The 17,914-nt window shown below is 47.4% G+C and overlaps 1 protein-coding gene across 5 annotated transcripts; it reads left to right on the top strand.

Annotated features, from left to right (window-relative positions):
• Positions 1 to 5,517: 5,517 nt before the first annotated feature.
• Positions 5,518 to 16,092, top strand: AURKC (aurora kinase C). Of its 5 annotated transcripts, XM_055410659.2 has the most exons (8): positions 5,518 to 5,634; positions 7,998 to 8,134; positions 12,624 to 12,663; positions 12,906 to 13,097; positions 13,475 to 13,613; positions 14,192 to 14,340; positions 15,409 to 15,583; positions 15,756 to 16,092. In XM_055410659.2, the coding sequence occupies exons 2-8, from the start codon at positions 8,065 to 8,067 to the stop codon at positions 15,924 to 15,926; spliced, it is 936 nt and encodes a 311-aa protein (XP_055266634.1). In that variant the 5' UTR covers positions 5,518 to 5,634; positions 7,998 to 8,064; the 3' UTR covers positions 15,927 to 16,092. The 5 variants fall into 5 exon arrangements, with proteins under 5 accessions (XP_055266634.1, XP_055266635.1, XP_088686528.1 ...); XM_055410660.2 differs by lacking the exon at positions 5,518 to 5,634 and having other exon boundaries at positions 5,652 to 8,134; positions 12,627 to 12,663; XM_055410658.2 differs by lacking the exon at positions 5,518 to 5,634 and having other exon boundaries at positions 5,653 to 12,503; positions 12,627 to 12,663; positions 15,756 to 16,091.
• Positions 16,093 to 17,914: the final 1,822 nt, after the last annotated feature.

The following is a 17,914-nucleotide window of genomic DNA, read 5'->3' as shown; positions in this document are numbered from 1 at the left end:
TGTTCTGCAGAGTTCCCCCAGGCTGTGTCTCTAGGTTGAATGTTTCTCACTGGCCATCCTTCCACACCCACTGTTCATATATACTGTGTGCATGTGTCATGTGACCATGGCCTGGAGATAAACCTGTCATTGGAACAGCAGGCAAACGTTTTATATGTATCAACTTTTTAACATTTGCCGTGACTATATGGTGGGTAGTGTTATCCCCATTTTACAGATGGGAAAGTAAAGGCATAGACAAGTTGAGGAATTTGTCCAGGGTTTCATGATTAGAAAGTGTAGCAGTTGGAATTGGAGTTCGGTGACTGCAGAATCCATGCCCTTGACACTTAACCTGTGTTGTCTTTCATAGGATGGGTGAATGCACCACTTCAGAGTAGACCAAACCTTGATCATTTGTCTGCAAATTACTTTTCTCATTTGACATGAATGTTGACCATCCCTTTAGGATGAGTGAGATACACCAAATTCCCTCTTTAATGGCTGCATAATCTGTTTTAACTGTAGAAGTTACAGTTGATTTGTGGTGGCAGAAAAATAGAAAAGGGCTGAGGTTTTCAGTGCCCAGATTCCCTGTGAATCCCACTGCCATCTGCCTTGTTGCCCAGGCCAGGCGGACACCTTGCAGCCATATTTTCATCATCCCACATCCAACCACTGTCCCGTTGTGTGTTGTGTTTTTTCCCCCTAGTAGACACCCAATAGATGTGTGTTTTAGTGAATGGCTACACACAGCAGGGAATGCTTATCATAATGCTTGGCTCCCTCAGAGTGTTTACACAAAGCTGTGTGTAATAGTTGCCACCGTATAGAACATACGTTGGCCTTGAAGAAAAGCTCCAGAAGCTTTTATGGCCAGATGGAGATCAGGATGAATGATTGTATCGTGTGATCAAGACCACACTTAGTTCAGCAATTTACTAGGAAGACTCTCAACAGCTATGCTTATTCCACCAAAACGATCAAAGCAAACTCAGGCAAGAGGAAATGCACAGGGACCAGGGGCAATCTGCAATTGTCCTGGCTCAGGGGAGTCACATGGGATGTGCTCAATTTAAGCTCTGTCAAGAAGGGACAGCCATCGAGTGAAATGTCACACGAAGAAGTTAGCTTGAAACTCGGTTTCTTGGGGACTCTAACGTATATACCGAATTCTAGTCCTCCAGAAGGACAGCAGATCTTCTGCGTAAACCACACCGGTACACAGAAAGCTTGAGCACACTGAGGCACTCATTTGTGGGAATAGTGGGACATCCTCCAAAATCTAAGGTCTCAAAACACAGCCTGGGGTAAACCTGCTAGCTCAAGAGAATAGGGGTCTTTGGCCTGCTCTGTTATGTCTTCATAGCAACTTAAATGGGACTAAGATGCTGATTAATAAATTCAGACTTCTGTAATGTTAAGTACAGTTTCCTAAAAGAGTCATAATTTTGAGGCGAAATCATTATAACCAAAAAAAATTTTTTTAATATAACTAAGCCAAAGTAGAACTTAACTAGCCAGGATTTAATCTAGTGATGACAACATATAGAGGCAGTCTGGTGACAAGGACCTTGCCTCTTCCTGATAACTGATATGTGTGTGTATGTGTATATACCAGTTGAGGCCATATATACGTACATAAATGTGTAGATACCTAGTACATATGTGTAGATGAATGGCTTCAAGTGGTCTGACTTGCAAATATACCAGCTGTTTACCTTTATAAAGATGCAAGATCTGTGCTGTGTTTCTGAGGCACGTAAGTCAGCAGTTTCTCATCTCTGTTCCTGCTGTTGATACTCTGCCTCTGTCTTTAGCAAAGAGAAATAAGGAATGTTTGCATCATCCAGTGCACCTCACTTGAAACCTTGTGTCAGGCTTGGTCACCTTCACCATCTGCGGGGGAGTTTCACCTGGAGCGAGGGGAAGCAGGTGGTTCCTGCAGGCAAGGCTTCGCCAGAGAGGTGCTGGAGGCCGGCAGGAACCTGGTCTCCGGGGGCATCTCCGCTCCCCGGGCATGTGGGCTCTGACTCGCAGACCGCCTTTCCCTCTCAGTCCTGGGATGCCCGGCAGCCTCTGGGATGCTCAGTGGTGTCCTGCTTGAGGTTTGAGGGCTGAAGACTTGTCATCTCTGCTCACAGATGAGTTAGGCAGCTCACGTTTTAAACGGTCTGAAGTAAAGTGTAAACAGGCAATCTACCGGGCCTCCCTTTGAGCTGTCAGGGCCATGGGCCTGCCTGTCATACGTCTGACCTCTGGCTTACCTGCTGGAAGACTTGAAAACCTTCCTGGCCACTCCTCCTCCTCCCCCTTATTTTGGATACTTACGTTGAAGCATGTGTTTTTATTCTGAAGTTCTGACATTTGGGACCACACTGATCCTGTGAAGACTGCTCCTTCTAGAGCTAGCTAATCTCTCTGGATAATTTTCCCAGCGGGGTGTGCCCTCCGTAGGCAAACCAGCCGTTCCAGAGCCAGAGCCCTCAACTACTGCCTTTATCAAGTTCCCATGCTTCAAGACCCTTCCCCAGATAACCAGGCAGTTGAGGGCAGCCCTTGCACCCTGAGCTGTGCTGGCCTGAACCAAACTAGCAAATCCTGAACCTGCTTGGCCTGCTTGTGTCACCAGGCCCACTCCTCCCAGTGAAGATCACTGTCTCTGCAGTCTCTCTACCCTTCCCCTCCACCTCTTTGCCTCTGACTGCCCTCGGGGGTTGCCCTACGTGGCCCAGTGGAGCACAGCGGGCCCTTGTCTTAACTGGAGCCATTAAGTAACTCTTCAAAGGCCTCGGATCAGGATAGCAAATCCTACACTTTAAAACAATGCCCGGAAGTATTAATGAGATGGTAAGTACTAAGAATTTAACAAGGCAGATCAGACACTTCGAGAAGTGAGGGTGCCAGTGTTCCCAGCCACATGCAGTCTTTGAGTTGGACAGATGTGAAGAGCCACAGACAGGGAGAGTGCCAACCAGGGGCTGTCCAGGTGAGCAAGTAGAAAGCAGGTATCCACGGGGCCAAGATGTTCCTTAGTGAGATCACAATCTCTCCTGGTGTTTGTATTTTAGAAAGATGGTTTCAGATGCCCACACAGCCCCACACATCAGACGATGACGCGCAACTAGCTGGGGCCACAAACTCATTAATGACAGCTTAGTCTCCGTGTATCATTTCTCCAAGTTTCTGGGATGTGAGGGAAGAAACGCCTCTCGTGTGCTGAGTGCCAAGTTCTGCTACATCATTTGTTCCCTTGACCATCGTGCAGCTGACAGGCACCCTCTTCACTCCCCTCCCTCCTCCCTACAGCCTCTGTCGTTCCAGCATCTTTCAGCATCTCTCACTATTGCTCGTTCTAGTGTCACTTCACGTGCTTGCTGTCAGGACAAGTCTTCACACACGTTGGAAGTGCGTTCCTTGCACTTAGGCAGTCATCACCATTTTCGCCATCGCAGAGTGTGCCTGATGTTTGTCTTGCCTGTGACCTCACCTGCCTAAAGCCTGTCTCTCGTCAGACGTCTCACCCTTTCTGACTTGTCCTCACCCATTGCCCTGAGGGTCAGGCACCACTTACTCACATCTTTATTCCTCCCTCTCCCTTTAACTGAGGAGTGCCCTTGGGATTCTCTTCCTTTCCTTGTGATGACTGCACTTCACCGTTCCCTCGTATTTTCTTTTCCCTCCATTTCCCAAACCTCCTTGCTTTGCGAACCTCCTTCCTAGAGTCCTGCTGTCTTCTTCACCCTGGCCAAGATCAGCAGTGACTCCCATGTTTATATAACGTAAGCCCTGGTCTTGAGACTGAAAATCATCTCACTGACCACTTCATTCTTGAAATACACTCTTGGTTTTTAGTTCCATATCATCACTCTCCTGGTTTTCTCCCTCTTTTCTTTTTTTTCTTCCTTGCTGACTCATCCACTTCTAGCCACCCATGCAGTTTTGAAATTCCTAAACACTTTTCACAGTCCCTTTTCTTTCTTTGTGGTCTCTCCCTAGGCTTCATCCGCACCCTTCATCTGGCTTCACTTATCTTCATTGTCATCATTTAGTCACTCAGTCGTGTCCAACTCATTGTGACTCCGTGGGCTGCAGCACGCCAGGCTTCCCTGTCCTTCATCATCCCCCAGGAGCCTGCTTAAACTCACGTCCATTCAGTTGGTGATGCCATCTGACTATCATCCTCTGTCGTCCCCTTCTCCCGCCTTCAGTCTTTCCCGGCGTCAGGGTCTTTTCTAATGTGTCAGCTCTGCATCAGGTGGCCAGAGTATTAGAGCTTCAGCTTCATCATCAGTCCATTCAATGAATATTCAGAGTTGATTTCCTTCAGGATAGACTGGTTTGATCTTACAGTCCAAGGGACTCTCCAGCGTTTTCTAACACCACAGTTTGAAAGCATCAATTCCTTGGCGCTCAGCCTTCTTTATGGTCCAATTCTCACATCCATACATGACTACTGGAAAAAACATAGTTTTGATTATACAGACCTTTGTTACTTTGAACAAATTGGAATTTATTTTCCCAGTCCTGACTTCTTGGGTCTCTAGACCTGAATTCCTGATTACTGTCCCCACTTGAATGTTTCGAAGATGTCAGTCTCCGCTTGACTTTTTAAAGGTTCCTAAAATGGCTCCCACTTCTTCCTGATTCTGATCCACTTTTAGTTTTGCCTCTGCACTTAGAAACCCCTGACTCAACCTTGTAACCCTTGTTTCCTTACACTCCACATGCCAAGTTGCCAATTTCACCTCTTAAATGCCTCTCAGGTTTGTCTTCTGTAATCCACCACTTCCTTCCTAGACCATAACACATCATCTATCACTTCTGCTTAAGCTTAGTAACGAGGTCGTTTTTCACCCGTATTTCCTCTCCAGTCCATTCTCCACAATGAATCTAGAGATGCAGCTCAGGTTAGACTGCCACCTGCCCAACACACATGCCCTTAAGTCGTTTCACGACTTCCCTTAACTCGAGAGAAAAACCAAAGCCTTCACGTAGCCCATCGATGGGGCCTTACTTGGTGTGGGTCGTGTCTAAGTTACTGCCTTTTCTCTTGCATGATCCCACTGCTCTGCTCTTGACTTGTGTTTCCTTTTGTTTCCCCACTCATTGCTAGGCTCTTCCCTACACTTTGCCTGGAGGGTGAATGCTTGCCCTTCACATGTCACATCAAATAGCACTTCCCCAGGGAAGCCTTTACCAGGATTCCCATCTAGGTCAGTACTTTGCTTTTTAAAGGAGACTTTCATGTCTGCCCAAGACCACCTTCAGGCTTGGTGTCACCACAGAAAGACAGAGACCGCAATGTGCAAAGGGAAAATGCACCTAGAATAAAACTCAAGAGGAACCGAGCACCGCGCCCAGGTGACTCCCCCTGTGCATCCCCGCAGAGCTGTGTGACAGTGTGTTCATCCGCACCAACAAGGGAAGGTCACCCCAGCTTCCCGGTCCACAGATGCCTTTACTGAGGCAGCGCCCACCGGACTGACCGCGGGGACAGGATCCACAGAAGGCAAAACGCACCCTTCACCGTGAGCCACACTGTTAGCATCAACTTTCTGCTATTGATGATACTGTGGGACCCACAGACATAAGCAGAGAAATCACTGTTACCGGGCAAGACCGTCTAAAGACGCGGAGGTGATCTTGCAGCTGGTAAAGTCTTTTTTTTTTTTTTGGCCACACCATGTGGAATATTGGTTCCCTGACCAAGGGTGGAACCCAGACCCCAACCGTGAAAGCACCGAGTCCATGAAAGCACTGGTCCAGTAATGACCTCACTGGCCCACCAGGGAGTTCCCCCACAGGTACATTTTAGAACATGTTCAGGAACATAAGAGAACCTCCTTACAATGGCTGACAAGGTTCTACACAGTTTGCCTCCGTTTTCTCTCCAAGTTTATCTCATATCATTCTAATCCCTGCAAATTAAGGCTAAGCCACACTAGCCTTGCTTTTACTCAAACACCCCAATACCCTCCCAACCCAGGAATGTCTTTCTCAAAGACCTAGGGGTCCGTTTCTATGAAATGAAGTCATCAAAGGAGATAGCATCTTTCTGTCCCAGTGGCTCAGATGGTAAACAATCTGCCTGCAGTGCAGGAGACCTGCATTCGATCCCTGGGTCAGGAAGATCCCCTGAAGAAGGGAATGGCAACTCACTCCAGTATTCTTGCTTAGAGGGTTCCATGGACAGAGGAGACTGGCAGGCTAAGATCCATGAGGGTCACAAAGAGTCAAACATGACTGAGCAACTGTCAGTCACACATCCCAGTTTCTGATGGGGCAGGGGTGAGGGCAGGAGCCCAATTTGCTCCAAGTAGCAAAACTACCTCCCGTCATATGAGAAGTTAGTTTTCCCCTATAGAAAGCCAGTATAACAGCAAGTAATCACCCCCATTACTGGGTTGGTGTAGCATGAACTATGTGTAACAAATGGTGCTGTCCTAACTTTATAGGACTAATTGTTTATTTGAAAACGTAGGTAATGGATTGTGTCTATTTGGCTGTATGAAGGGGTGAGTTTTCTTCTTTGAAGTCTCTTAACCATCTGCCATGCGCATCACATTCTGGTCTAATGCTTATACACCTTTAAACTTTTATTTCTTTACTGTTTTTGCAGTGAGACTTTTCTGAATGGGGAGGAGACTTTTTCTTTTTAAATTGTATTTCCCCAACAATTTACCCTATTTCCTGTCTAAAAGAGTTTAGTTGCAATTGTTTTGAAATTTCTGTATATGTCAAACAAATATGTGGGCTGATTTTACTATTTGAGACCCAAAGTGAATACCAATTACTGAGTCCAACAAATAGAGTTGAGCCTTGAACAACAGGGGTTTGAACTGCGTAGGTCCACTTATATGCAGATTTTTCTTCCAATGTACTATAGTACTATACCACCCTGGGTTGGTAGAGCCCCTCCCTAGACGCAGAAGCAAGGATACAGAGGAATGGCAAATGCTGATAAGACAGGCTGGGACCCTTGCTGCAGGACTTAGCTGGACAAACATCTCCTCCAGCAACAAAATACAAAGAAACCATAAAGGGCTAACAATAACTGCTTGCATGTGCAGATTGTCAGCAATAAGATACAAAAAGACCAAAAGCTCAACTGCCGTTTCTGATGAGCTGGGAACAAAAGGAGGGTGATGGGAGCAAAAACAGTGTACTGGCATGCGCGCTGCACACAGCACCGCCCAGGGGGTGGCAGACAACATACGCCACATCTCCATTCCCACCCCTGGGCCCACCCCTACCCTCACGTGGTTTAAGAGACCAACTCGCACCCCCCCTCCCCCCCCCCCCCTCGCCCTCCAGGGAGTGAGTCAGGGCAGCTGTCACTTGTTTCCTCCCTCCTGCAGCAGGAGTCTTGCATGCATTTCTCCGCAGGCCTCTGTTATCGCCAAGGCCATGACTTTGCCTGCTGCTGCTGCTAAGTCGCTTCAGTCGTGTCCGACTCTGTGCGACCCCATAGACGGCAGCCCACCAGGCTCCCCCGTCCCTGGGATTCTCCAGGCAAGAACACTGGAGCGGGTTGCCATTTCCTTCTCCAATGCATGAAAGTGGAAAGTGAAAAGGCGCTCAGTCGTGTCCGCCTCTTTGCCACCCCTTGGACTGCAGCCCACCAGGCTCCTCCGTCCATGGGATTTTCCAGGCAAGAGTAGTGGCTACCAGTGCCAAATGAAAAATGCAGAGGCAGAGTTTAGAGGATATAGAAAGATGGCTTTAATTCTCCCCGGTGAGGGGAGAATAGAGCAGAGCACCTCAAGAGCTCTTTGAAAGGCCCGTCCAAGTTTCTTCTCTAGCCTATTCACCGTTCCCTTTTCTTTTCTATTATTAGTGGAGGAAAAACTTCCTTTCTATTTTTTCTACAACACTCATCCATTTCTATTGATTAAGGCGTGCAAGAACCCTGGTAGTAAGACCAAGGTCTAACTGTAACTTAAATGTGGATTTTTTTTCCTTTTTTTTTTTTTTGTCTCTCCACACCACATGCCACATGAATCTTCCCCAACGAGGGATTGATCCTGTACCCCCTGCAGTGGAAGCACGGAGTCTTAACCACTGGACCACCAAGGAGGTCCTATGGGTGGATTTTTGGCAGTGCTGAGTGTCAGCCCCACCGCAGCCCTCATTAAGGGTCAGCTGTGCTGCAGTGAGTACACGAGAGGGAGCAGTAGGTGCGGCTATGGGTCCTCGCCCCCGTGCCAAGTGGCCTGGGCAGGCCTGGGCTGGGGGAGGCAGCTGTACTGAGGAACGGCACACAAGCAGATGTCGGGGGGCTCTACCGTGGTGACCCTCGTGCACGTGAGTGGTTGACGAGGACCCTGTGGAATGGCCTTGTTAGGGGTAGAATAGGGAAAAGGAGTCCAAAATGGCGGTGGCTAAAAGACAAGGAGTTTCAGCTTCAGCATCAGACTTTCCAATGAACACCCAGGATTGATCTCCTTTAGAATGGACTGGTTGGATCTCCTTGCAGTCCAAGGGACTCTCAAGAGTCTTCTCCAGCACCACAGTTCAAAAGCATCAATTCTTCGACAATCAGCTTTCTTCACAGTCCAAGTCTCACATCCATACATGACCAACTCTCACAACCATAGCCTTGACTAGATGGACCTTTGTTGGCAAAGTAATGTCTCTGCTTTTTAGTATACTATCTAGGTTGGTCATAACTTTCCTTCCAAGGAGTAAGCGTCTTTTAATTTCAGGGCTGCAATCAGCATCCACAGTGATTTTGGAGCCCAAAAAAATAAAGTCTGAAACTGAGTTTGAGTGAACTCCGGGAGTTGGTGATAGACAGGGAGGCCTGGCGTGCTGTGATTCATGGGGTCGCAAAGAGTCGGACACGACTGAGCGACTGAACTGAACTGAACTGAAAAGACAAGGAAGGCAAAAGCCCACGAAAACAGAACAAAGGAAGGTCCGAGGACCGGAGTGAGGACTGCAGGTACAACAGCACTCAAGACTCAGCCCAATTTGCACAGGGCAGGCCCAGGGGGGAGGAAAAAACATATAATAAGAGGAGCCAAAGGGCTCTCTCTCTCTCTCCCGCGGGCGAACGCTCTTTCTCTTTCTCTCCCTCTCCCTCTTTCTCTCTCTCTCTCCCGGCGCGCTGGGGTGCTCTTCTCTCCGCGTCTTTGGATCAATGTGCCCTCACGCCTTGAAGATGGATTTTTGTGCTATCTTCTAAATAAAATAGAGCTGTTAACACTGAGCTGTAACACTGATTTGTCTAAGAGCTATAACATGGTCCGTTCGAGACCTGAGAGCTATGACATGGTCTGTCCAAGATCCTAGAGCTGTGACATGCCAAGGGGGCTTTAATGTCCGTCACTCCAAATCTTTGTTGTGACGAGACACAGAACCGAGGAGCATACACTCGCCTGACAGCCTGAATAGGACAGGACCCTCAAGCTGGCGCAGCTTGAGTTGCACGTGGTCCTGCTGTGTGCCAACAGCATAACATGTCCCTGAGTCTCAGCTCATTCTGTTCACTGCACAACAGGCCAATAAAATCAAAGACAGGTATTGAGGCAAGGAATACAACTTTATTTAGAAAGCTGGCTGACAGGATGGCAGACTAATGTCTCAAAATAATCATCTTATCTTGGTCTGGATGTCAGGTTCTTGGCTTCCCTGGTGGCTTAGAGGGTAAAGCATCTGCCTGCAATGCGGGAGACCCACGTTCAATCCCTGAGTCGGGAAGATTCCCTGGAGAAGGAAATGGCAACCCACTCCAGTATTCTTGCCTGGAGAATCCCATGGATGGAGGAGCCTGGGAGGCTGCAGTCCATGGGGTCCCAAAGAGTCAGACACGACTGAGTGACTTCACTTTCACTTTCTCTAAAACAGAGAGGGAGAGGAGGTGAGGAAGTAAAGTAAAACGGCCCTTTATCATGCAAAACAGTACCTGATGTGTTAATTTCTTCTTTAGTGCAACAATTCACAGGTGGGCTGGGTCAGATTGTCTCTCTGTGAGCTGAATAAAGTTACTTCAGTTTAACAATCAGGCTGAAGGGAGGGTTCCCTGAGGCAGGCTATTATGTATGATTATGATAACAAAAGCAAACAAGCCAAAATAACTAAAAGCAAAGGTTAAAGTCAAAGAAACAGATCCAACATGGAGCCAGAACTGGATCTTCTGTGCAACACCCTGCAGCTTCCTGCAGTTGATTTATAGTCAGTCACACTGGCCATTTGGCTTCCCAGGTGGTACTAGTGGTAAAGAACCAGCCTGCCATTGCTGGAGACGTAGGGATGCAGGTTTGATCCCTGGGTTAGGGATGATCCCCTGGAGAAAGGAATGGTTACACACTCCAGCATTCTTGCCTGGAGAATCCTATGGACAGAGGAGACTGGTGGGCTACAGTCCATGGGGTCGCAAAGAGTCGGACACGATTGAAAGGACTTAGCACACACACCTGCCTTATGTCACTGACTTTCTTAACTCACTCAGTCAGAAATTTATATACATGTTCATTCATTCAGATACTATACAGTCCATGGAATTCTTCAGGCCAGAATACTAGAGTGGGTAGTCTTTCCCTTCTCCAGGGGATCTTCCTAACCCTGGGATCGAACCCAGGTCTCCCACATTGCAGGTGGATTCTTCACCAGCTAAGCCACAAGGGAAACCAAAATCAAATACTATGCAGTCCATGGAATATTCTTAAATTCTTAAAGAGATGGGAATACCAGACCACCTGACCTGCCTCCTGAGAAATCTGTATGCAGGTCAGGAAGTAACAGAACTGGACAAGGAACAATGGACTGGTTCCAGATTGGGAAAGGAGTATGTCAAGGCTGAATATTGTCACCCTGTTTATTTAACTTTATTAAATGTAAATTTAACTTTATTTAATGTAAAGTACATCATGGAAAATGCCAGGCTGGATGAAGCACAAGCTGGAATCAAGATTGCCAGGAGAAATATCAATAACCTCAGATACACAGATGACACCACTCTTATGGCAGAAAGCAAAGAACTAAAGAGTCTCTTGATGAAAGTGAAAGAGGAGAGTGAAAAAGTTGGCTTAAAACTCACATTCATAAAGCTAAGATCATGGCATCTGGTCCCATCACTTCATGGCTAATAGATGGGGAAACAAAGGAAACAGAGACTATTTTGGGGGGGCTTCAAAATCTCTGTAGATAGTGACTGCAGCCAAGAAAAAACAAAAAACCTACAAAGAAATATCTCTTAGGAATAGGATGAAAAAACCCTGCACAAAATATTAGCAAAACAAATTAAGTAGCATATCAAAAGCATCATATACCATGACCAAATGCAGTTTACTGCTGTAATGGAAGGACAACAGAATGAAAGATAAAAGCCCTGATATCATAAAAGCCTTTGACAGAATTCATGATAAAAAAAAAAAAATTCACAAACTAGGAATAGAAAGAAAGTACCTGAACATATGACAGACTTTATTTTCTTGAGCTCCAAAATCACTGCAGATGGTGAGTGCAGCCGTGAAATTAAAAGACGCTTGCTCCTTGGAAGAAAAACTATGACCAACCTAGATAGCATATTAAAAAGCAGAGACATTACTTTGCCAACAAAGGTTCGTCTAGTCTAAGCTATGGTTTTTCCCATAGTCTTGTATGGATGTGAGAGTTGGACTATAAAGAAAGCTGAGCATGGAAGAATTGATGCTTTTGAACTGTGGTGTTGGAGAAGACTCTTGAGAATCCCTTGGACTGCAAGGAGATCCAACCAGTCCATCCTAAAGGAAATCAGTCCTTAATATTCATTGGAAGGACTGATGCTGAAGCGGAAGCTCCAATACTTAGGCCACCGGATGAGAAGAACTGACTCGAAAAGACCCTGATGCTGGGAAAGATTGAAGGCAGGAGGAGAAGGGGACGACAGAGGGTGAGATGGTTGGATGGCATCACTGACTCGATGGACGTGAGTTTGAGCAAGCTCCGGAAGTTGGTGATGGACAAGGAGGCCTGGTGTGCTGCGGTCCGTGGGGTCGTAAAGAGTCGAACGCGACTGAGGGACTGAACTGAACTGAACAGCACAAGCTCCGCACACCACTCCCCACTTGCTCCCTTTCCCTTCACTTGTATCTTTCTGGGGCGTTTCCCGCCTTCTTGGCTCCATGCCCGGCCCTCTCATTGGCCCAGTGCCCTAAGTCCTGCCCCCAGTCACCGAGCCGGAAGCTCTCATTCTGCCTCTTCCATTGAGCACGCTGCCTAAACGTCAGAAATTTTAACCAATGGGAGTCAACCAGGAACTACCTGCTCGGCCAATGGGGCCAGAGCACTTAGTATAAAGAGCCTAGCCGGTGTAGACAGAAAGTGTCGCCGATTCAGTCCCTGAGAGGTGATGGGATCCTTAGACGACTTTGCTGCGCAGCTGCTTCCCAGAGTCTGTGAGGGAGCAAGTGGTGACTACAGGAGCCTCAACCTGAATGTTACCTCCTGCCTGGACGCCCCGCGGAGCTCCTTCGCACCGTCTCTGGTCATGAGCCGTCGAGGAACTGCGAGCAAGGCAGGCGGGATGCAGCCCGCAGGTGAAAGGGTTATGTACCAGGAACAGAGAAAGAGGGGGTTTAGAAGACAGGCCTGGGGTCGGCTGTTGGGGGTGAGGAGGTGCACAGAACAAAGGATGGACATTTCTTTTCTTTTTTCAGTAGCTGCAGCAGGTCAAACGGTGCCCAGAGCCCCAACCGCGTGAGCGCCTTTGTTTTTTATCCGGAAGAGGAAGGGAAGTGGGACCGAGGGTTGAAGAGCAAGCCGCACGTGAAAGTGTTGCCTTAGGGTACCGACAGTTAGGGACCCAACACCCTGGCTGAGCCCTTAAGAAAGAAAAGGGGCCCCAGGAGGGAAACAGTGAAAGCGGAAGGCGAGCGCGAGGGACCCCTGACGCTCCACCCACCTCCGAAACTGAGGCGCTCTGCTTTCTTTCCTGTCAGGCGGCGTTTCACAATTGATGATTTTGAAATCGGGCGTCCTCTTGGCAAGGGGAAATTTGGGAGTGTGTACCTGGCTCGCCTGAAGAAAAACCATTTTATCGTGGCCCTGAAAGTCCTGTTCAAGTCCCAGATAGAGAAGGAAGGCCTGGAACACCAGCTGCGCAGGGAAGTTGAAATCCAGGCCCATCTCCAGTAAGGATAGTCTCTGTATGAGTTTCCTGTGCCGGTTTTTTCTCTTTCCTGTTTTCCTGTTCCGTCTCTGACATCTGAACTCAGCGTTTCCCCCAGTACTACCTCCAGATAAGCCCTTTGCTTTCATCTTAAAGATTTTTTTTCCCTCTGCAATTCATTCCAGTTATACCATGTAAAGCTCCCCGGATCAGACACTCGAATACTGACACCTGCTTCGTTTTCCCGTCACAAACGGAGCGGTTCCTATACTGGTCCCAGCACAATTTGCCCCTCTGTGTGACCAGTCACTTATAATAGCATCATGAGTTGGGCCTCAGGGAGCTGTGTTTTTGTCCTTCTAAGGAGCAGTCTTGACACTTACTCCTTCTGTCCTCCAGACACCCCAATATCCTGCGCCTGTACAACTACTTCCATGATGCGCGCAGGGTGTACCTGATTTTAGAGTATGCCCCAAAGGGCGAGCTCTACAAGGCACTGCAAAGGAGCCACACGTTTGATGAAGAGCGTACGGCCACGGTGAGGCAGGAGGGCTCAGGTTCAGGAGTTTACTATGGACTGGTGTGGGGGTCATTGCTTGAGGCTTTCACGAGTGTCCACGTGGCTTCTTTATTTCATTCTATAAATTATATATAGTGACTCTTTAAATATAGTGACACTAAATTATATATAGTGACTCTTACATCCTACAACTTCATATTTGGATACCCTAATGCTCAGTGGTGTCCAATTCTTCACCACCCCATGGACTGTAGCCCCCACCAGACTCCTCTGTCCAAGGGATTTCCCCAGCAAGAATACTGGAGTGAGTTTCCATTTCCTCCTCCAGGTGGATGCCCTAATAATTACCCCCAGAATATTAATAAGTACTGTATATAAGTTTGAATTCTTTGGTTGTAAGCAACAGAATCTAATGCATTACCTTATGGAAAGAAACATGAAATGCTCTGAGGGAGTTCACTGAATAAATGAGAGGAACTGACTTAGAAATAGGAAGCAAGAGATTTTGGGAGGGCTCCAGATGGGGAATCAAGCAGCAATCATCATCTTCTCGTGGCCGGCTTCATTTCCAGACTGCTTTTTCATTGCTCACACAGATAATAGAGGAGTTGGCAGATGCTCTGATCTACTGCCATGAAAAGAAGGTAATTCACAGGGATATTAAGCCGGAGAACCTGCTGCTGGGGCTCATGGGTGAAGTGAAGATTGCAGACTTTGGCTGGTCTGTGCACACCCCCTCTCTGAGGTAGGTCCGAATGATCTAGTTTAATTCATCTCACATATAAGACCCAGATACAAACTGGGTTTGTATTTAAATACTGCCTTTATAAATTCATATTCTAATATATATTTGTTGACTGAAAGAATGCGGTTCAACTATACCTTTTGTTATATAAGTCTTATCAATACGTTTCCACGTAAATACATCAAGAATTATTGTGCCATAATTCCACAAATTTTACTCTTATCAACAAAGCATAATTACACATGTATATAGGGCCTCACAGGTGGTGCTAGCGGTAAAGAACCTGCCCACCAATGCAAGAGATGTGGGTTTCATCCCTGGGTCGTGAAGATCCTCTGGAGGAGGGCATGGTGACCCACTCCAGTATTCTTGCCTGGAGAATCCCATGGACAGAGGAGCCTGTCAGGCTGCAGTCCATGGAGTTGCAAAGAGCTGGACATGACTGAAGTGTCTTAACACACACACACACATGCACATACATACATGTATACATATGGTTGAGTCCCTTCAATGTTCACCTTTACATTGTTAATCAGCTCTACGAGTGAAAGTCACTCAGCTGTGTCCGACTCTTTGCAACCCCGTGGACTATAACCCACCAGGCTCCTTTGTCCATGGAATTCTCCAGGCAAGAATTCTGAAGTGAAGGTTGGTATTTCCTTCTCCAGGGGATCTTCCCGACCCAGGAAGTGAACCCAGGTCTCCTGCATTGCAGGCAGATTCTTTAATCGGCTATACCACAATACAAAATAAAAAGTTTAAAATTTGAGAAAAAAAAGCATAACTAATTTCCTTGGTCTCTCTTGATGCACCATCAGTTTGTTCCAAATCTTCCTTGTAAAAACTTCCTGGATCATGAGCTAAATATAAATAATTGTAGAAAGAACCTCAGAATATGGAATTGATGGGTCCCAGTACTTGTGTTCTCAGAACTCTGATGCATGTTAACACTTGGTGTTTCCCGATTCCTGTGCTTGGGAGAGGACTGCCTGGGCCTGGAAGCTGGGGACAGACAGCTTCTTTTGTGCTGAGCCTCTGCTTAGTGCCCCTTTCTCTGCAACCCTCTAGGAGAAGGACCACGTGTGGGACACTGGACTACTTGCCCCCAGAAATGATCGAGGGGAGGACATACGATGAGAAGGTGGATCTGTGGTGCATTGGGGTGCTCTGCTACGAGTTGCTGGTAGGAAATCCACCCTTTGAGAGTGCCTCCACTAGTGAGACCTACAGACGCATCCTCAAGGTGGGATGGCCACACTCTGGGCATTCATGTGGGAACTGTTTGGCAGGGGGTGGGGAGATGGGTGGGCCTGTGGAGCCTGGGGCACACACAGTGATGGTCTACTAAGATCGAGGACAGTGCCTTGAACGGACCGAGGAAATTAACCACACTTCTCCTTCTCTGCCCTCATCAGGTAGATTTAAGGTTTCCTCCATCAATGTCTTTGGGGGCTCGGGACCTGATCTCCAAGCTTCTCAGATTCCAACCCTTGGAGAGGCTGCCCTTGGTCCAGGTCTTGGAGCACCCATGGATCCGGGCCCACTCTCAGAGGGTGCTGCCCCCATCTGTTCATATGGCTTTCTGAGCCCCGTCCACTCCTATCCCTTTGGGATTGCTCATGGAGCACCATTGGCTCTGGTATTTCACTTGTCTTTTGTTTCTTCTCTTCTAAGATGCGTCATTTTATTATCATACTTAATAAAAGTTGAATCATTTTGTACCAGGTCTCTTTTTAAAACATCTATTTGGCTGCGTCTGGTCTTAGTTGCAGGATCTTTGTTGCATCTTTCCTTGCAGCATAGAGACTCTAGGCTCAGTTGCTCTGCTGCTTGTGGGATCTTAGTTCCCCGATCAGGGATGGAACCTGCATCCACTGCATTGCAAGGTGGATTCTTAACCACTGGGCCACCAGGGAAGTCCCACACAGGTCTTTGCATGTGTTGGTGTGTGACTGGGTAGAATCTTTATTTCTTATAGAAACTGTTTCCCACAAGAGCAGCCCTAACTGATGCCCTTCCTGGGTCACAGGTATTGTGACTTAACCATTCTTCCTGAAAACTAGTTATTACTTTATGCAGATAACCACCTTGATGGTACATTCAATTCAGTCGCTCCGTTGTGTCCAACTCTTTGCGACCCCATGAACCGCAGCACGCCAGGCCTCCCCATCTATCACCAACTCCCGGAGTCCACCCAAACCCATGTCCATTGTGAGATTGTTGGATGAGATGCCATCCAACCATCTCATCCTCTGTCGTCCCCTTCTCCTCCTGCCCTCAATCTTTCCCAGCATCAGGGTCTTTTCAAATGAAGCAGCTCTTCGCATCAGGTGGCCAAAGGATTGGAGTTTCAGCTTCAACATCAGTCCTTCCAGTGAACACCCAGGACTGATCTCCTTTAGGATGGACTGCTTGGATCTCCTTGCAGTCCAACGGTGCATTCAGTTCAGTTCAGTTCAGTTCAGTCGCTCAGACGTGTCCGAATCCTTGCGACCCCATGAATCTCAGAGTCTTTTCCAGTGAGTCAACTCGTCGCATGATGTGGTCAAAGTATTGGAGTTTCAGCTTCAACATCAGTCCTTCCAATGGACACCCAGGATTGATCTCCCTTAGAATGGACTGGTTGGATCTCCTTGCAGTCCAAGGGACTCTCAAGAGTCTTCTCCAGCACCACAGTTCAAAAGCATCAATTCTTCGGCGATCAGCTTTCTTCACAGTCCAACTCTCACATCCATACATGACCACTGGAAAAACCATAGCCTTGACATTACCTGCCCCTTATCTCAGGGGCCCCTAGACTCCCAGGTTTTCAGGAGAATGCCCTTTGTAAAACAGGACTAATTAAGCCAGTGGATCACACACTCCACTCTCTTTATACTGACATCCAACATGCTGCCATCTTTAAGAGAAAATGTACTGCTACACATCAATGCCACCCAATTCTCAAATGAATTCACTAGCACTTGAATGGTGTTGTCATATTCTGATTGTATCAGGAAAAACCAGTCTCCAAACTCTTCTGAAATCTAACCTCTGCTTGCAGCAATTGCCGAAGTGCTCTTCCAGCCTCCCTGCCACGTCCTTCAGGTGGCAGCTCCTCCCTTCATCTACCAAAAACTGACTGTTGTTCAGTTACTAAGTCATGTCTGACTCTGTGACTCCATGGACTGCAGCACACCAGGCCTCCCTGTCCTCCACCATCTCCCAGGGTTTGCTCAGATTCATCTCCACCGAGTCAGTGATGCCATCCAACCATCTCATCCTCTGTTACCCGCTTCTCCTACTGCCCGCTCAGTCCTTACCAGCGTCCGGGTCTTTTTCAGTGAGCTAGCTCTCAGATCAGATGGCCAAAGTGTTGGAGCTTCAGCATCAGTCCTTCTGATGAATATTTACAGCTGATTTTCTTTAAGATTGACTGGTTTGATCTTGCACTCCAGGGGACTCTCAAGAGTCCTCCTCAGCACCACAATTCGAAAGCAAGAGTAAATATCCAGACTATCTAGTGGGGAGCTCAAACGTGTTCTTTGCTCACTGCAGGTGCTTTTTTCCCCCCTAAATAATTATTTATTTGGCT

This window comes from Moschus berezovskii, chromosome 22 (genome assembly GCF_049115385.1).
Source record: "Moschus berezovskii isolate FMDL1 chromosome 22, NW_MosBer_1.0, whole genome shotgun sequence".
In the NCBI taxonomy this organism is placed as follows: domain Eukaryota; kingdom Metazoa; phylum Chordata; class Mammalia; order Artiodactyla; family Moschidae; genus Moschus; species Moschus berezovskii.
Note: the sequence above shows the minus strand (reverse complement) of the source record. Positions and strands in the feature narration are given on the sequence as shown.

What these genes read in the sequence shown, in the direction of transcription:
- AURKC (XM_088830402.1), top strand. Translation starts at nt 12,317, where the DNA reads ATGGGATCCTTAGACGACTTTGCTGCGCAGCTGCTTCCCAGAGTCTGT. An exon ending in GTGCCCAGAGCCCCAACCGC is followed by an intron (nt 12,664 to 12,905) that starts GTGAGCGCCTTT and finishes CTTTCCTGTCAG; the next exon opens with GCGGCGTTTCACAATTGATG. An exon ending in GTGCACACCCCCTCTCTGAG is followed by an intron (nt 14,341 to 15,408) that starts GTAGGTCCGAAT and finishes GCAACCCTCTAG; the next exon opens with GAGAAGGACCACGTGTGGGA.